At 38.1% G+C, this 20,287-nt stretch overlaps 1 protein-coding gene across 8 annotated transcripts in view; it reads right to left on the reverse strand.

Annotated features, from left to right (window-relative positions):
- RIMS1 (regulating synaptic membrane exocytosis 1) overlaps nt 1-20,287 on the reverse strand; it is a gene marked incomplete at both ends in the record, with an annotated part of 314,191 nt that overhangs the window by 134,846 nt on the left and 159,058 nt on the right. For 5 of the 8 annotated variants that reach the window (XM_082277099.1, XM_082277102.1, XM_082277098.1 and 2 more), the window contains one exon: nt 8,629-8,680. The exons of the other annotated variants lie outside the window; for them this stretch is intronic. In XM_082277099.1, coding sequence (XP_082133225.1) covers nt 8,629-8,680 — 52 coding nt within the window. Of the gene's footprint in view, nt 1-8,628; nt 8,681-20,287 lie in introns of those variants that run through there. 8 annotated transcript variants of the gene reach the window in all.

A 20,287-nucleotide genomic window follows, 5' to 3' on the forward strand; every position in this document is an offset into this window, starting at 1 on the left:
AGATAAAATACCCCGAGATATTTCCCCAAATCCATCCAGACAGTATTCAGAGACTACTGAAATTCTGCAAAGAATGTGCTTCAGTGATTTGCTCAAATTCACGTGCACTGGATTTGCAGCAGTTACTTAAGACAAGAATCAGAATTTAATGATAAGAGTCAGTCAGTCCATGTTAGGCACTTAATTGACACATTAGCATACAGCTGCTAATTCATACAGCAGTTCTATCAGTTAACTAAGAAACTTAGACAAATATTTTTCAGAGGCTACATCTAAAATTCCTCTGCAAACTGAATAGTCAGACTACATCTCTCTAATTAATCCATAGAATCACAGAATGGTTTGGGTTGGAAGGGACCTTAGAGATCATTTAGTTCCAACCACACCTTCCACTAGACCAGGTTGCTCCAAGCCCTATCCAAACTGGCGTTGAACACTGCCAGGGATGAGACATCCACAACCTCTCTGGGCAACCTGTTCCAGCACCTCACCACATTCACAGTCAAGAAGTTATTCCTAGTATCTTATCTAGTTTGAAGCCATTCTCCTGTGTCCAATCACTATAACCTCTTGTAAAAAGTCCTTCTGCAGGTTTTTTGTGGTCCTCCTTTAGGTAGTAAAGAGCTACTAGAAGGTCTCACCAGAGCCTTCTCCAGTATGAACAACCCCAACTCTCTCAGCTTGTCTTCACAGGAGAAATGCTTCCATCCTCTGACCATCTTCACAGCCTTTCTCTGGACTCACTCCAGCAGGTCCATGTCCTTCACATGTTGGGATCCCAGACCTGGATACAGCACTCCATGTGATGTCTCACCAGAGTGGAGCAGAGGGGCAGAATCACCTTCCTCAACCTGCTGGCCACACTGCTTTTGAGGCAGCCCAGGATGTATTTGGCTTTCTGGGCTACAAGGTGCCAGCTTGTGTTGAGCTTTTCATCCACAAACACCTCCCAAGTTCTCCTCAGGGCTGCTCTCAATCCATTCTCCACCCAGTCTTCACTTGGGGTCCCTTGATCAAATCCACGTCTCCCCAGTTTAGAGGCAAGGATGCCATATGGGACAGCATCAAACTCTTTGTGCAAGTCCAGCTGATGTCACTCTTCCTTTATGCTGTAACCTCATTGTAGAAGGTAACCAAATTTGTCAGGCATTATTTGCCTTTAGTGAAGCCATGTTGGCTGCCACCAATCACCTGTCACCCTTATTTTCCATGTGCCTTAGCACAGTTTCCAGGATCATCTGCTCTATGAGCTTGCTGGGCACAAAGATCAGACTGACTGGCCTGTAGTTCCCAACATCTTTTCTCTCTTTTTAAAAATGAGGGTTATGTTTCCACTTTTCCAGGCAGTGGGAACCTTACCAGACTGTCACAACTTCACAAATACGATGGATAGTGGCTTAGCCACTTCATCTACCAGTTTCCTCAGAAGTGGCAGATGCATCTCATCAGGCCCCAGGGACTTGTTCACCTCCATGTTCCTTAGATGGTCTCAAACCTGATCTGCTGCAGCAGGCAGCTTCTCGTTCTCCCAATTCCTGCCTTTGCCTCTGGCAGCCTGGGCAGTGTGGCTGGAGCCCTTGTCAGTGAAGACTGAGGGAAAAAGTAATTCAGTACCCCAGCCTTCTCCATATCCCAGGTAACCAGGCCTCCTGTTACCGTCTGGAGAGGGCCCACATTTTCTCTAGTCGTCGTTTTATTACTGACACACCTATAGCCATTTTCCTTGTTGCCCTTGATGTTGCCAGCCAGATTTAATTCTATCAGGGCTTTAGCTTTCCTAACCTGATCCCTGGCTGCTTGGACACTCTCTCTGGTGAGCTGCTGTTACAGATGTGGTACATCCTATCGTTAAGCAGGGAAGTACTTCTACACCCAGGAAAAAAGTTCCATCATTTTATCAGAAAAATAATTCAGTGTATAAACAACATATTCTTAAATCATTCTAGTTCAAGCTGCTAACTAACCACATAAAAAGAATACATGAGTACCCTGCCTTGGCAAACAACCCTCACATTCATGTGGCAAGCAAATAACTCAAAAGCTACCTATTGCCTATTTACACAGAAAACTTCACAAATATGTTCATTATCACCTAGTCTCCAACCAATCCACTTCAGATGTGGTATACAGTTAAGAACTTAAATCCTTGCAGGACAAGATCTGTGTTTTACCATCTACACAGTTCAAGGACAGGCTGGCTCGTGCAGCTTGTGGGAAGAATGCACCAGAAGGCGGTGAAACTTAGGTTTTCTTTCATACTGAAAATACATAATTGCATCAGATTTTAGTTCCCTGCTGGCAAATGTCCTAAGCACTGAATATGAACATACTGTAAGACTCCAAAGTTAAAATAAAGACTAGTACTCCTTAGAAGTAACAACTTATATATACAATACTCCTATTTCAGATACAGATGTGGCACATAACTCCCAAAGCTAGAACTAGCCTCTTAAATTGCTCCCTCAATTCAGTATTTATTTAGGTATTTTCATTTAATGATGAGATATAAAATTGCTTTTCCATATCTTAATTAAATTTCTGAGTAACAAAAAAACATTGGAAGAGGATCTACAGAGCTTTATCAAGCACTAGGCTTTAAGATTTACATAACTGACAACTTGAGCTTATTCAATACAAACTGAAAATAAATGGTTACTCCTTACATTTGCATCCAGAAGATAAGGACATTTCATACTCTTTCTCATACAAAATGAACACTTCAGCATTTTATTGTGAAACAAACCCCTTAGTTTAAAAATCTTTCTTAAAGAGGTAGTTACATTGTAAGCAAAGCAATGCTGATTGATATTTGCAAACAAGAAATAAATAATGAGGCAAGGACATAGTGAACTTATGAAATATTAACTAGATAGTTAAGAATGCCAACATTAAGCTAGAACCTAGTGAAAAAGAAAATCCATTTGACTCCTCCCCTAGCTACCATGGCAACAGTGTTCCTTTATAAGAGTTTGCAAATTCACAATTATTTTTGATTTTGTAAAGGAATGATTTGTCAGTTGCTGATTATGAAAAACTCTTTCTGTGGATTCTTTTTTTTTTTATCTGGGCATAAGGTGAATTTTCTGTGAACTGTTTAAAACATAGTATGGGTTTGTTATCCAGGTATTTATTGAACAAAGACTTTTTATTACATAGACTGTGATTTTCTTTTAACTAGGTGTACAGTTTAGAGACATACATTTTTATAACGAAGTATTGCACTTGTGTTCATTGATGGTTGAAGGTTTCTCAAAAGCCATACTTGCAGAAGACCTTCCAACACAAAAACAACTGGGCCCATTTCTATGTTTCAGAAAATGGACTTCCTACCTGAATTATTTCAGTGTTGTTTCAAGGCTTTATAAATTACTGAAAGCAAGGCTTACTAATCTTGCCAATGGATGCTTAAAGCCAAAAATCACAACCTATCTAGTCAAGTAACAAACTGAGAATTTCTGAGTATTTCTAAATTTTTTTACATAGCCACAAGGGACACAACAAGGAAGCTGTTCTAAGTTTCCTGAATCTCTAGGGAATCTTCTCATGAACTCCCTGAGCCAACATTATTTGGTAACTTCACTCAAATACGAAGAGTTTTCAAAAGTTCATCAACCCCTTTTCAGCTAGGTTCTTTTTTTATCTCAGAGACCATCTAAACTGCTATTCTGAGGATGTTTAAGTCTTACTGCAAGCATGTGAGTCCAAGAATATGTGTGATTCACAGAGGGATGGTCCTCAAAAGCATATTCTGTAGGGTCATCACAAAGTGTGACAGAGACGTAAAATATTAAGCAAGATGCATGAACTCCCATCAATCTGAAAGTTATTTTACAAAGTCAATTTAAAATGTTTTCTTGAGGATACCAGAAAAATGGTTAGCACCAGGAACTTAAAATCAACAAAAGCAAACATTTTGATTTTGATGCTGTGGCATTTAAGAATTTAAAGAAAATTTTGCTGTCTCATTGTTGTCTCTGATTTTGCTGACTGGAATCACTCTCTTGAGTGGAATCTAATTTTGTAGATGGATGGAAGGAGATCTTCTTCTGGAAATTTAGAGCTTCTCTGAATAAATTTATTATTGCTATTTAATATTGACACTAACTTGTCTCAACAGTTTCATTGAGTTCCTGTTTCATATAATTAACACCTTTAGTTTTGACATGATTTCTTGATAATATTTTTGTTCAGCATATAATGAAATTTGAAAAATGCATAGCAAATTATCTCAAAAAGTCACATCATCCCCTAATTTTGGATACATATCTACACATAGCTATCTAGTCCACTAAAAACCTGAACAGTTCTTAATATTTTTTCTTCTGTTCTGAAAAAATTCCCAGCACTTCAAATACACCATGCTGTTCCTCAGCATAACACATTTTTTTACTGTGGGTTAATTTGGGGGTTTTTCCCTATCTCTTGTGCATATTAAACCAATTGAGTAGGAGTTGATTGCAAAAAAAGGTAATATTTCCATCTTGGTCTCCTTTGGTATTTTTCCTCTGAGAGTTTTAAAAATCTTAAGGTGTTTTTTTTTTAGTATTTGTTAAAAACTGATTTATTAACAAACTATAATTGAAAATCAAATCTGAAAATAAACTCTCTTCAAACCCTAGAGTGTTTCTATACTGCCAATAGCTAGAAATTTTAACTTCTTCATTTACAGGATGAAGAAAACAGGAAAAAAATGTAAGGCTGTAAAACAGCAGCCCACACATTAGAAGTCTCAAGAATACAATGCCCAGTAAGGCTTCAGAGCCCTGGTAGCACACACTGCAAATAAGGTAACCAAAACAGGCAATGCCCAGAGAAACTTATCTGAGCACACATTTTCTACTACTGTGTGCAAAGAAGAAAGGCATTTCTGCTCAGACACAGAAGAAAACAACAGCAAATGACAGCAAAGCTTCCCATTATCCACAGTACCAGGGAAAGGGAGAGAGACAGTGAGTCTTTCTGTTGTCCAAAGCACACACACAGAGTCCATCATGCAAACCTGCACAAGATACTTGAAAAATAACAAGATTATATTTCATAATCAAAGTTATAATTTCATCTTCATGAGAACTGGGGGAGATAATTAACAATCTAATGAAAAAGAAAGTCTGAGGATGGGAAAAAAAAAGACTCCTGGTTGTTCTGATCTTCAGGACTGTAGAAGGAAATACAGCAGATGAAATTCTCTAATTAAAGAGAAAAGCACTTCAGCAGTACCATGATGGGGTCATATTCCAGAAGACCAAATTAGGAAGATTAAGTCTGATGAGGGATTTTTTTTAGTTTCTTGTTTATTTGGTCTGTCTGTGTGGCTTTCTTTGTTGCTTTGTTTGTTTGTTTTTTCTGTTTGTTTTGGGGTTTTTAACTATCATTCATGAGAATCCTCAATTATGCTGCCTTAGAAGATAATAAGAGGTTTTGTTTCTCCAGTTCAGAGGGGAGAATCTTTGGAGTCCACTCTGAGAGATCACTGACACTAGTAAAACAATGAGCAAAGGATCTTTGGAGCTTTGCTTCCCACCAGTAGAGAGGAAATAGTTAAGAATGTGAACAAATTTTGTGATCTTTGATAAGGGAATAAAGTCAAGCAGAAAAAGAGCCAAAAACCTTTCTACAAAAAAAACAAAACCTAAAAAAATTCCAATGCCAAATAACCAAACCAAAACACTCCAACCTTAGAGAAAATAAGGAACAGCCACAAGAATAACAGGAGTCCAGCAGTCACAGAAGCATTTAAGAAGTAATGCCAACATTAAAAGCAGAACCAGCCCAATTCAGAAGAGGGAGAAATGCAGGCAAAGATTGACCAACTAAATCATAAAGGTTTCATTTCCTGGAAGAATCAATGGAAAGTTCCCTTTGAGTGTATAACTTAGAGTGATCGAGTACCAGGAAGCACGCAAGACAAAATTAGAAATGCAAAATATGATGCAAACAGCAAAGTATGCAAACACAACTGAGATAATTCTGCTACTCTTTAGTCCCTACTACTTAGTATCTAGTACCAAGTAGTTGCCAATCTCAAATACTATGGAAAGAATCTGCTACTATTCGGCTCTATCAGCAGATGTCAAATGCATTCAGTTGAGCAGGAGTTTTGTTTATGAGCATGCTGTGTTAAGAGCCCAGAAAAAGTGTCTAGTGTAAGGTGAAAACCTATTTAGAATATATTCTAAATATATTCTAATCATGTTTGGCTAAAATTGGGAACAAATACCCCCTGAAGTATTGATTAAGCAGGGTCTGTAATGTTTGTCTGGAACATAGTAATAGTCAACGCTCACACTACTGTTCTATGTAATAAAACAAAAACATATTAGATTTGTAAGTGACTTGACCCCAAGGACAAAGAAAAGGCTTTTTATAGAAGGCCAGAACCAGACTTCAAAGCTATCCTGACCAACTAGAAAAAACTAACCAGAAAAAGAGGATCAGGCCCAGAGTAGACAAGGAAATGGCTCCACACTCAGACCAGTACAAACAAGTGTAGAAACAGGGAGAAATCCACCATTTGAGACCTAGCAGTGCAGAAGATGATGAGGTGGATATAATCTATCACAATGGTAACAGGAGAGGACAGCATACAAGCCTGGCTGCTGTTGAAAACCCACTACCCTTGCACTTTGGGAGTTACAGGGCTGGCCAGAGACCAAGACTCCATGCCTTTCCTACTTTTGCTACCAAATACGTCCAAAGGTCAAACTGGTGAGGAACTTAAGGTTTTGCTGTTAGTTAGGAGGACTTTGTTTTGTTTTACTGTCCACCATGGTTTGTCTTTTGGGCATCTTTGCACTTAATCAATACCCTGACATAAGAGCTGACCTTCATGACAGCTCATTCTCTCAGGTTCTGTCCTTACAGTACACAGTTCAATTTTCAGAGAGGAATATTTAGGATACTGAAGTGTCATTATGGGGGAGAGATGTTATAAATTTAATGGAGAGAGCTATAGATAGCCTGGTTTAATAGTCCATCATGTATCTATAGTCTATTACACAAAAGTCACAAAATTTTTTAAGAGAGACCAAAACTGGACCAGGGGATGTGGGGCTCAGTATGATTTTAAAGCATCTTTTAGATCTCCCAGTTCCATGCTATTCCAAAGGCTGGAGACAGGCTGATGTTTGTCCACTGCCCCCAGCACAGCCTTGATTCACCGCAACGCAGGGTGTCACTGCTCTGTATTTCTCAATCCTATTTCACCTTCTTCATCTACTTTTGCCAAGATGTGCAAGAGATCTCTGGAATGCAGTTTACAGCCATCTACCACAGCGAACAGCTTGAAGAAGAAACAGGGATTTAGCTGCTTTATGTAGCTATAAAGAATTTATTAAGCGTGAGAGAGTGCAAGGCTTTGATCTTAGCCAAAGGTTTTCTCCAGTCCTATCCTTTAAAGTGCATGCAGAGCGAAGGCTGACCATTGTCTCTTCCCAACCTCAGCATTTTGTCTTCCTGATATTCTTGCTGCTGTTTCTGTTCCATCTCTGTTTTGGCTGCTATTAAATCACATTTTCTCCAATGCATCCCTCAGTATTCTGCCCCCAGTAAACTCTAATTCTCCTCTAAACTCTGTTGAAACTAAATAGATTGCTGACATGTATGTCTTAAAATATAGTATCTAACACACTATTTTCAAGAGGATAAAGCCTCTTTCATGACTTATTCTATCACACATCTTTAGGATTAATTCTTCTAGTGAAAAAACTACTTTTCAAAATAAATTTTTATCTACAGTGTTATCAACTACTTAGATATAGGATTTTAAAGTTATTTGTTATTCTCAACACACTGCATAATCCCCTGGGAACTTGCAATGGTGAATCCTTCCCCTCACTTTCCTCTGTGATCCTTCAGTGATTTAGCTGAGGACCTTATTTCAAATACAAAAGGGAAAAGCTGATGTCCTTCCCTGATCAGAAAGTGCAATGCATCAATATGTTCATGCAGAAATAATGTACAAAAAAATCAGAACTGTACATTTATTATAACTCATATATTATTATAGCATAACTGTATCTTATGCTAAAGAAACATATTTTTATTCTATGTACATGGATTTGATGATTTTCCCCCCTAATTAATATGCAAAAAGAAAAGTAACACAATCAATTCCCTTCTGAACTTGTTAAAGCTCCTAAGAATAGAATAATTCAGGAGATTGAGGACATGTCAGTTGTCTTCCGCCAAAAAGAAATAACACATAGGAATGTTCATGTGTTTCCTGAAGTAAATTTCTAAATTCTTTATTCTTGACTTCTCCAAAATGTAGTAATGCAATAGGAATATTATTACTTTTCAGAAACGCATTTATGCTTTGACGTGCACTTTCAAAATACAGATTTTTGTTTATAAGCTCGTTCCACATAGCATCACTAATGTCAAATTATATTTGACACGAGCTTATTATAAACATAACTGAAACACAGACTTAAAAGCAAAATGGTTTTTTATTCCCTCTTTAAGCTGAATATATGCTACAGTTAACACTTTATCATTCCGAGGATATAACATCTCCACTAAAACTGCACAGTTAAATAAATCTGTTCATAAAAGGATACAATTTTTGTTCAAAAATATGAAATATAAAAATATAACTAAAACCTCAGTACTATATAGCTCCTTATTTACCTGTCCCTGAATGCAACGTATGGAGCAGAAACTGAAGAAACCCAGCAAACATAGCAGCTTCAGCAAGAATGTTTAAAGCACAACTGGCATCTAGTAGGTTGCTGAATCCAGCCTGCAACTGTAGCAAAACCGTAATGCCAGCAAAAATCCACTTCAATGTGAAGGAGACAATATAAAAGAAGTCATAAGGTCCTTGCGTCCTGATTCTAAGCCAAATTATTCTGCAGTGTCAAACATTCAACACCGGTGACACCAAACAGGGCTAACGAGAGCTCTTGTCCTCAAAACAAATCTCTGCAGTGTAGTGCAAGCATCGATTACTGCATCAGTTCATACACGGTCGCTGCAATGACAAGGAGTTTCAGTCTTTAGAAGGAGTTAATGATTTTAGGAATCCAGAATCACCGATCCTCAGGAAACAAGATGGGGAAAAAAAAACTCCTTCCTCTCTGGACAGAATAGGAAAGAAGTTTCTTAGAGCTTTAAAGCCAACAGTAGACACAAACTCAAGCACCTAAGTAATCAATACTACTGCTGCAGTTATTATTTATATTCAGCAGTGGTGCACTGAACAAGTTTAATCAGCTGCATAGACGAAGCAGTAGTGCAAAGGAAATGTGGCTCTTTTAATTTATGTAAAACTTCCCTAGCCGCAGATTTACTTCTAGCACATGGAAAACACAAATGGCCCCTGAGAAAACCTTACCATTTTTTACAAATTAATAGGATAATTTAATTCTTTTGATATATATAATAGATGTGTGCATGGAAATATAATTTTATGTAAGAAAAATATACTCCAGATAAAAACCCCCAGGAAATAACATTTTGTATTCCAAATTACATGTTCGAGATAAAAAAGCAGAACCTGCATTTACAAAAGCCAGATGATTAGAGAATTATAGCTAATAGAATTTACTAAGGTATTTCATCCAGTGTAATCATATCCAAATGATACAACAATAAAGCTATTTCTGTGGCAGAGATAGTCTTCCTCTGTACAAACAGATGCTTCTCTGCAGCATATCTACATACTGCAGGACTTCCAAAATACAATGCAGGACATCCAAAATACAAAAAACCTGCTGTTTAGAAACTAAGATGTGAGAAAGCAAAGCAAACAAAGAGAAGCTTAGAAGAGATAAAATATAAATAATAAAGCTAATAAGAGTTTACAGCTCTTTCATACTCAACAATATATGGATCTATTAGTAATAATGAAAATACACTTTAAATCTAGTTGTTTCCCCATAATTCTGGACCCAACCCAAGGTACTGAATGCTCTCACACTCCCACATGTCAGTCAACAGCAAAAGCCACAGACAACATCCCTGGCCACTGCTGACTTTAAGTGTCCCCATTAGCACTGTATCAGCAGGAGGAAAATACAACTGTCTAACTCTGCTTTTCTCATGAACATGCCCTTGTTAGGAGGTGGTTTTTCAGAGGAGGACAGTGTCCAGTCTTATATATATCTTTCAAGAGACAGTGATCATCTGCTATTGACCAAGGAACGTGTACCCAGCTTTCTCCTAAAGTCGGAAACATTTCTTGCAAAAGACACAAAAGACCAAGTATGCCAAATGCCTGATGCTCCACAACACATCCCCTGACCCTTCTGCATTACTCCTTGAAGGATGACCTCCTCTCCTGTCAGGGCAGGCACTGAGGGCTTTGCATCACTTTCAGAACATAGCACACCTGGGTCCTGAACACTCACCTCAGCTCACAGCACATACTAAACAAGGCAGGGGATTTTGTCACAATGCAAATCAACAGATGAAAAACTCTCACTTGCTACAACCTCAGAATTTGTGAATGAGACTGCACTATACGGGGCTTGTTTTCTGACTCAAGAGTTCCTGTCATTCCCATGGCATACATATGTCTGCAAAAAAAATATTGAACTGATTTCCCAAATGCATTTTAAAAGGTTATTTGTATCTCATGGTGTTGTTAAAGCTCTCACTGTCTCCCACTCCCCTCTGTGATAACCCCTCCCTGCTCCTCCAGCAGGCAGTCCTCAATGCCCATTTTACCCACTGCTGTCCCTAGCCATGAGTTCTGCCCAGGTCCTGCCTAAGTAGCTCAGCCTAACAGCTTCAGATGACAGAGATGTCTGCAAGTATTTGCCCAAAAGGAAGGGAAGACAGGAGCAACAGAAGAATGTTCTGAGGTCAGAAAGGGCATTTTGCAGAAAGGAACAATACCACCAACTCCAGGATCCACTGAACATCCCTAAGGGTGGATTTCATTCCTCTCAGCCCCAGTCACACCGAGCCTTTCTGGCTGCCCCAAAGGCTCATCTGACGGGTTGAGAATCAAGTGCTAATAGTTGGTCTATTTACTTTTACATTCATTAACAGTATCAAAACAGTAGGAAACTAACTGGAAATCTGGACACCATTCCATTTTCCTTGTAAAAATACATCATCAAGTGTGTTATAACACACTTTCAAACTTTGCTCAGGATATCATTGCCTTCATAATCTCTGCAGGTTTTTAATCTTGCAAATGATTTTATTGCCACTGTCTTCTGAGGCACGTTACACCACGCATCTGATAGTTAGATCTTGACCACTATATTTCAGCTTTTCATAATCTTCCAACTAATAGTTGTTCTAGATCTTAATCTGTGTATGATACTCCTGCATTTATAAAACTTTCTAAGACCATTAGAAAAGCATGAGATTGAACAATCTCATGCAAGTTTACCATTATTCAAACTATAAGATAAGCATTAAACATATCGTTCAGCTTTATGCCTAGGTAAAAACGCAACTGTCCTCTAAACTAAAAGTATTACAACACTTTTTTGGAAAGAGGAAAGCCAGAGAATGGCCCCAAGCTTAATTCATTAGCAGAAAAAGAGCAATTCAAGTAAAGAAAACCCTATGTTTGGAGTTGTAATTTCAATCAGAAAATGAGAGAAACAACAAAAAAGATCCATGTTACAGTCTCCAGACCTCAAAGCCAAGTTACAGTGGGGAAGATATTCAAATACAACTGCAGGAGTCTTAGATACAATATTAGGTATTGTATGTGACATTTTGTACTGTAGCCTGTCTGATCCACTTTGAAAGGCCCTGGCTATTGTGGGAGATGAACAGCGACTGGACAAACCAAGCACCACACCCCTACAAGGAGGGCAAGAAAAAGGGCTGGGAAACTACATACTGAGAGGGTTAATGAGGTTCTGGAATGCAGTTCTGAGCACATAAAGGCCAAGAAGGGAACCACCTGCATACCTTTACCAAGGGCAAATCACACCTGACCAATATGGTTTCTGGATCTGCAGGCAAGGGGAGAGCAGCAGATGTTGTTTAATGTAACCATGGCACAGCTTCCAACCAAGTCTCTCACAATATCCTTCCAGCCAAATCAGAGTGCTATGGATTGACTGATGAACTGTGAAGTGGGTGGAAACCTGACAGAACCACTTGACCCAAGTGATGGACAAAGGACTGGAGTTTGACTGCTGGTAAAATGTTAGGCACATAAAAACAGTATCAAAGATGTATGGGGAAGAAACAATGCTTTCCTTTGCTCTGCTAGCAGCATTCCAGACCACAAAATGCTCCACTGAGATCACAGAAAACTTGAAGCAGTCTTTGGCTGTGCATCCAGAATTAAATTCATTAGAAAAAACATACTTGCTTCTGATAGGCAGCGCACTGCAGTGTTTAGCTGAGACTGGGCTAATTAAAACACTTGCAGCAGCATAACTGCATCTTCTCTTCAGTTAAGTATTGCCCAGTGAAGAGACGAAATGTTTTTCAGGCTCTTTTTCAGATTTTTTGGCAAAATAGTTACAACTTTAGTCAATGTTTGACCATTTACAAGAGAAAGACTTCTATACATAAATGTACAAATACATATATTCACACCTTCTGAAGAAGGGGTTACAGATTAACATAGTACCAATTGTGAAATTTCTCATAGCTACTGAGAAAAATCAGAGGTTAAGTAACTCTGGTGAAGAAGACACATAGCTCCTTAAAGAAATGTCTGCCCTTAGAGACACAACAAACTTGTTAGCGCTCATCAAAATTCCTTCCCCTGCAGGCACGAGCATATTCTGTTTATATTCCTAGTCAGCTAGGAAAAAAAATTGAAAAGCACCAAAGCAGAAACTAGGTTCACATCAACAGAGTAACATGCTGAACCTAATAAGTTCGGTCTTTTATTTAGCTTGGGCTAAATGAATGTCATACTATCGTTGTTCCACAGCTTTCAATTCAAACCTTGATCCAAGGTAATCAATTCGAAGTGAAAGTGAAGTAACTTGGCATCCATCTGAATAACACCATGTAAATGCACACACTGGGAGCAGGCTGTGGTGTGCCTCCCACTGGCAACCCAGAATAATGGCTTGAACACATTGTTTTTAAAGGTCCTCTAGGGGAGTTTTACAGAACATCACCCACCATTTTGCAGCAGACTGGAAGAGAGGAGACCATTTCTGCACAAGATAGGAACCCCTTCAAGCACACAGGTGTGAAAGAGCCAGTAAAGAAACACCCTGCTATTTATTGCTTTTGTGTCCAGCATTCCAAGTTCCACTGCCAATTGCATAGTACTGTGCTGCCACTGATATTTCACATCCCCTTCCTCCACCTGTGATTGACTTGACTGTTCTTGACTCCTGTGAGGAAGATGATCGTGACAGTGAAACTGGAAAGAGACAAGTTGAATGTTCACACCAGAAAACCTGTGTTGGTCCTTCAATTCCATAGGTGCACTGGCTGAGATCTTTGCTATCCAGCCTTCATGATCCAGTAACTTTGCAATGCATTTATCTTAGCTACCTTGTCTACTAAACAAAGTCAGCAAGACAGATCATTTTGATAATTGGCCTTGACTGAGGACGATCTACTGACATCAAGAGGGAACATCAGTGCAAATCTAACAGTGCAGCCACTGTCAGATTTACAGATTCCTGGACTTCCTCTGACATCAAAGGATGATTAACTGACCTCTGCGTGGAAGAAGATTTTGTAGAGTATTTTTCTTCATGACAAGGGCAGTAAGCAACGTGTTAACTTATAGTATCTATAAAAGACCTACTGGATAGCATTTTTTTAGAGCCAAAGGTCATCTTAAACAAACCCTAATTCAAGCAATTTGCTCAGCTATTCAATTGCTAACTAAAGCCAGATGTTTTCAGTTAAGTGGTGACCAATATGCAGGAACTGACTTTTCAATTTATTGATCAATGGCATCAAAATATTCTTTTTGTTCCCAACTTTAACTAGTGTTTCTAGTTGTAGTGTTACTGTCTCCACAGAGACAGACACCCCACAGCACAGTGGATGCAGAAGATCCATATTCAAAGTCCCTTTCCTGCCTGATACAGAGTAAGCTGGTATGATGGGGTGGTATGCCAGCACCACTTTTGATGCATGCTCAGGTACAGACTTGAACTCACAGAACCAAATTGCTGCAACCAATTCAGCCTGTAGGAAAAGACTGCAGGCATCTACCTGCACCTGAGGTTTCCTGCCAAAAGAGAAGTCAAGCAAAATGCATCACCTTCAAACCAAGACTAAAGAAAAAATAGGAGAATCAACCTAAGGTGACAATGTCATTACAGCTTATTTAATTCAGCCACATAACCTTACCAAAATTCCTTAAAACAACCTTTTTTCCCCCCTTCAAAAACTCTCCACCATTACAAAGTAAAAACCAAAAGACAACACATGTTCTGAACTAATTCCTATATAGGCTGTGACTGAAAGGTTATACAGCCATGGGTGACAGACATCTGTGTGTCTCTATTTTATTCTGTTTCTCTATTTCAGGATAAATTTGACAATTTAACTCACATTCTTTCCTTTTCTTTTCCCTACTACCTAAGTGGATGTAGACATAGTTTAATTTCCAAATCCTTCTACAATTCAGATTCCTCCCAGATCCTTTAATTCTAAAAAAATGTCAGGTTTAAACCTAGAAATTAAAGCAGCAGTCCCATATGTACTGACCATTCCAAAAGGAACCTCTACTAAGTAGCATTTTCTATTACCTTAAAATGTTATATACCATCCATACAGACAAATAAAAAAAATTACTAAAACCACACATCTAAATGCAGGGTTTAACGGTGACCATGTTGTTCAAGCATTGTCAGAATATTCGTTCCTAATCCTTATAAAAATTTTCTAGGGCAAAGTAAGATTAGGTCTGCAGCAGCACAGATAACTGATGTTACGATGGCAACATACCTAAAATTATTATCAATATTTGTTGTTGCAGCTTTTTTTTTAAGGGAAATGATGCTGATAGATTAGAATTTTTAAGGATATATTTGAAGAGAAGTCAAAATGTCAATGGGGCATTTGCTTAAGAAAAACAGACAACTGCTCACTGGCAAAAATTCATGTCTTCCTAAGTGTTTCAGTGGTTTGTAGGAATAGTCATTCCCTAAGAATTTCTTAGCAGTGATAGTTAAAACTTGGTAACAGGAACAGATTAACCAACTTGTTTTATAACTGATTTCAGAGCAACCTTTCTGTGGAAAAGAGCCAGCAGCAACACAACTGGATTTATTCCTCAACATTCAGTTCCAGTTCCATTCATAGGGGACTGTTTTGCTCTCCCCCAGACAGTCTCTGCTTGAAGAGAATGACAACTCCACTACTGGCAAATGCATAATGCCTCTCCCATGGGAGATAACTGAACCTACCTGGGTACACTCATAATATTCATCATGTTACAGAAAAACTGGCAGAAACAGCAAGCACCAGAAAGTTGTGAGAATCTACATCTATTTAAATTGTATTTGCAAGCTCCTTTGTAAGGTCCTATTTTATCTTAAAGTGAAAATCACTTTTTTACTATATTTTAAGTAAAATCTGAGCCTGTAGAGAATACAAGATCCATTGGCATACCATGTATTTTGATATCAACTTACACTAATTTGCTGTGGGAGCACTCTGGAGCATGACAGACAAGAACTGTCATCATACCTCTGCATGACCCAGGACTCTGGAGAGTTGAAAGAAACACGGCATCCACTAGCCCTCAGCTCATGGCACTGATTAGTATTCACTGCCAGAGCAGAAGTTTTTGCTCATCTCACAGTTCAGCTGAGAACTGTACAAAGTGCACACGGGTTAAAGACAGTCACCTGGGGAGCACTGCTTTGCACAGCATGAGCTTCCTGCTCTGCAAAGCTGCGTCTCACTCCTACCCAAAACTGACAGGACACCGGTGCCAGGATCTGCAATTCCCACCTGAGATGTGGGAGCAGGCCTGAGACACTCCAAGGACTGTATCCAACTGCTTCTGAACGACATTTCCTTTCTTGTGACACCTGCTGATAATCTTTAATGCAAAGCATTCTGACTTTCAAAAACATGATAAAGGCAAAGAATAAATCTGTGGGATTTTATATTCACACAAAGCTCTATTCCCTACCTCTGGGATAATGCCCTGTAACGACATGTAATGATCCCTGAAGTATCTAACTGGAACAGACTCAATGGAGTGCCTTCTAACAGCACACATACATTCTATTTCATATAAACATATATATTCACAAACTTGTACACCTCCCAAAAATATCTTGTCTTAGTAATGCTATGAAACTACAGTAAAACAAAGAATATGAAAACATTCACATACATTACTGCATATTTTCTGTTTGCTCCTGAACCCATGACTACAGCATTCCTGAAGCAGATACTGTGATCTCATTAAACAAATGTTTCTTATGCATTAGGTCACAGAAGAAAATTAGGTTGGAAGGATATTTTGGGAAGTAGGAAGAGAATATAAAACTTCACCAAGATTTCGTAAGCACAAACATAGAGAGTCATGTGTAAATCTGTAACTTTAAACCTCTCAAATTTTGAAAATCTGGCTCATGATCCTCAAACAAGAGTACCTTTTCCTTGTTATATTTTGGTTTTTTTTTCCTGAGGAGAGGACTCAATTCAAGAAATGAATAACTGCTTCCATAGAGGTATTCATGTCAGTGTAACTTCCAAATGCAGAATACATCCCATATATCATCTGCAACATTAAAGCTACAGGACAACGTAAATCTATGTACAGAAAAAAAAGCACATGGAGATTAGATCTGAAAAAAGTTTTTAAATTACTGGTTTAACTAGCAAACTGTGCCTGCATTTCCAGATTCTCTTTGTGCTGAGAGAGAAACTGTCTTGCACAGCCTGATAGAAAAAAGTGAGATTTGACTGCTCCATCTAGTGGCTCGTTAAGCACAATTTCAATGGTTTAAGAACATGTGGCCTTACGGGTTTAAAAAGGGCCACGTCTGGAGTTTCTGCTTTCTCTGAGCAACAGGGCAAAAGAAATTCTTAGAACCTAAGTATTTTAATAGCATTGCATAAAAATGTAGAAATACTTACCTACTTTTATGAACCTAACTATATTAAACTTCCATGTAATTTTATTTTATATTTGTAGATTATTTTCATTTATTACCTGATTTATGCTATTTAGTCAATAAACTTTATTAAAACCAGCAAAGTTTTAGAAATTGTTCTTCTGAATTTATAGCAAGTTACATTTATCTTTGAGTTTACATTTCCAGTGAAAAGATACCTGTTTTCATTAAAAGAACAAAAGTAGTAACAAGTCAAGCATGAAAACATATACATTGACTTGTTACTACAAGAAGTAAATTTCAAAGATCATGTCTGATTCAGAAAGTGACTTCTACTCTGCAACAGACAACTCCTAAGCAGATCTAGAGCACTGACTGAATTTTACAGGGAAGTGTGTACCCTGAAGTCTACACAAGTCTGTTCCATGAAAATTCTAAAAAATACTGAGAACTTGGGTTCTTTAGAAAACTAGTAAAATAACATGACAAATTGCTTCAAATAGAAAAATTTTTCCAACAATCATTTTGAGAATAGCTAACAAGAATTGAAGCTCATATTGCAGAGGAAAGAATTACGAAATTGAGGACTCGGTTACAAAACCTGGAAGTTTAAATTCTAGAAATTATTTGTGTACATGTTGCTGCATGTCTGAAAATATTTTGTCTTGAATTACACTTGCATGAGAGGTGCCCAAGGAACAGAAAATAGAAGGAGAGTGACTTTTTACACAGGTAGATAATGGTAGGACAAGGAGGAATAGTTTCCAACTAAAAGATATTTAGATTAGATGCTAATGTAGTGAGGCACTGGAACAGGCTGCCCAGAGAAGCTGTGGATGGCCCATCCCTTGAGGTGCTCAAAGGCAGGTTGGATGGGGCATTGAGCAACCTGGTCTAGTGGGTGGAGCCCTGCCCATGGCAGATATCTTTAAGGTCCCTTCCAACCCAAGCCATTCTATGAATATAAATATAACCTTTACCACACCTAGTTCCCCCAACTAACATCATATATTATTAAGCTAGGACTCGATATGCAATCAAAACCTCTATGTAATTGAATTTAAACACATCCTTAAATTCTCTGCAGATCTGCATTGAAAATTGCAAAATAATCCCATGCTAGTTATGGCTCAAATGAACCATACAATACACATATCTCAACTTGCTCAATGGAGCAAGTTAGACTTGGTCCAATTTGCATATAAGGTACAGCAAAGCCACAGGTCACAAAGTAAAGAATGCTGATATTTTCTTTTTTGAAATAGAAAAGGTCATGTTTACAGAGAGGAAGAAAATGTAAAAAGAAATTATTCTAAATAAAATGTTTTATTAGGCGTTCCCTCATGGCTTAAAAGAATGTGTAATAAAATATTTAATATTGAGGGTCTGAAAAATACTGACGTGAACATGCATTTACTGCATAGCATCACAGTATTTCCAAGACTTCCACTCTCTGACAAAATACCTCAAAGGTTGAAGTTGTTTAACAATTAGAAAGCTCATCATACACAATTTTTGCAGTCAGCCAAGGGTATGTGCTGAGGAGCTCATGTATAAGAGAGAGGTACTTTTAGTCATTTGTACATGTCAGACATGTACAAATGCAGAAATTTGAAGTGCTGGAATACCTAAAAAAGTAACTAATACAACTCTCAACATCTAGAGCAGTTGGGTATCTGCGGAAGGAGCAGCAAACTGACTAACAGCATGCTGGGCCAGCAGCATGTAAGTCCTAGCTGTCTACTACGTGCCTTAGCCAACCAATAATCACTGCTGCATATTACACTTTGCACATTTCCTGCTTGCAGACTTTCTAGTCTCACAGCAGAAAGACCCAAAAAACGATGCAGAAAAGACAAAAACACCTATCAAACTGAAAATAGAACTGTAAAACTCTGCCCTGTCCTTACATATCCTCAAGCTGAATGGCAAACCAAAATGAAAGCCCTGCCTCCCTTTGAACTAAAACCTTAGAAGACTCTTTTTCTTGGACCAGAAAAGAAACATGATCAGTTATCAGAAACATTATATTAATGAAATATATATAATGAAATTAATGAAATTAATATAATGCTTCATTATATTAATGGTGTGGGGGTGAGGGTGTGGGGGTGGGGGTGTGTGTGTGTAAAAAATGAAAAGAGCAGAAAGATACAATGCCCACAAATATCACGTTGTATCTTTTAGTGGTGGCTCCATCAGTAAAACAAACTAACAAAAAAATGCCATTAAGAAAAGGCCCACAAAAGCAAAATAACCAAAAACAAACCAAAAAGACATCAACCCAAAGGATGAAAAAGACTATAAGGTCTCAAATAAATAAGAGAAAGAGTTTCAAAATGTTTTTATAAGCATAGAAGTATACATAGTATACATACATTAATCACCTTGATACCTGGTAAGAAAAACAAAAAGGCAAATAAAAGGGCAATTTAGCTGATTAGCAGCAAATTAGTATGTAGTGAAAACATGCTCATGGAGGCAACCTGCAGCTATCTGCAAGAGACTGCAAGCATGTCAGAGGACACTAGAAAGTAACCTGAAATTCTGCTGCATGCTGATAAATGGAACAAAAAGTAATAATATGTCCTTGCATTAAATAAGCATACTAATTTATTATCATCAAGGCAAGTTGAAGTCTCAGTAATGTACTGAAATCTCACAAAATTAGGCAATGTACAATCATAAAAAGATAATCTGGACTCCACTAACTTGCAATTTAAATGCAAGGCAATAAAACAAGCAGACAAATAAATAAGGAATAAGTGACTACAACTAATACCACTGTGTTAGCCAGTGCCAAATGAGTTGTCATTCATACTGTGCCTTTAAAGTAAACCCTGAAACAGCTGTGCCTTGCTTCAGCTACCACTCTCTATTTACTACTAGGCAGGACACAGGCCAAGAATAAACACTAACAGACAACTTCTATGCACCCTTCTCTTGAGGAATTAAAGAATGTGCTGCAGTTCATTACTTGGCCAAAAAATTCAAAGAATGGCTCTTTAATTTACTAATAAGTAAATATCACCAATGAGATGGGCATATTGGAAACCATAACACATGTTGTGCTTGGTATCACAGGTGAAATGGACATAAGAATCAGCTTAAGAGATCACAAAGTGTATGCAGGGAGTCCCTTATTTTGAAGCTCACATGGTGTACAGGAGAAAGAAGGACCAAAGAAATCATCAGAAGAATGCAAAAACACATGAGCAAATACGGGAAAACAATGTTCAGAGGGACATTCGAAGTGGACAGGAACAGGATGAAACCATGCCCTTTTATTCAAAAGAAACACAGATATC

This window comes from Coloeus monedula, assembly GCF_965178545.1.
Source record: "Coloeus monedula genome assembly, chromosome: 2".
NCBI classification, from domain to species: Eukaryota; Metazoa; Chordata; class Aves; order Passeriformes; family Corvidae; genus Coloeus; species Coloeus monedula.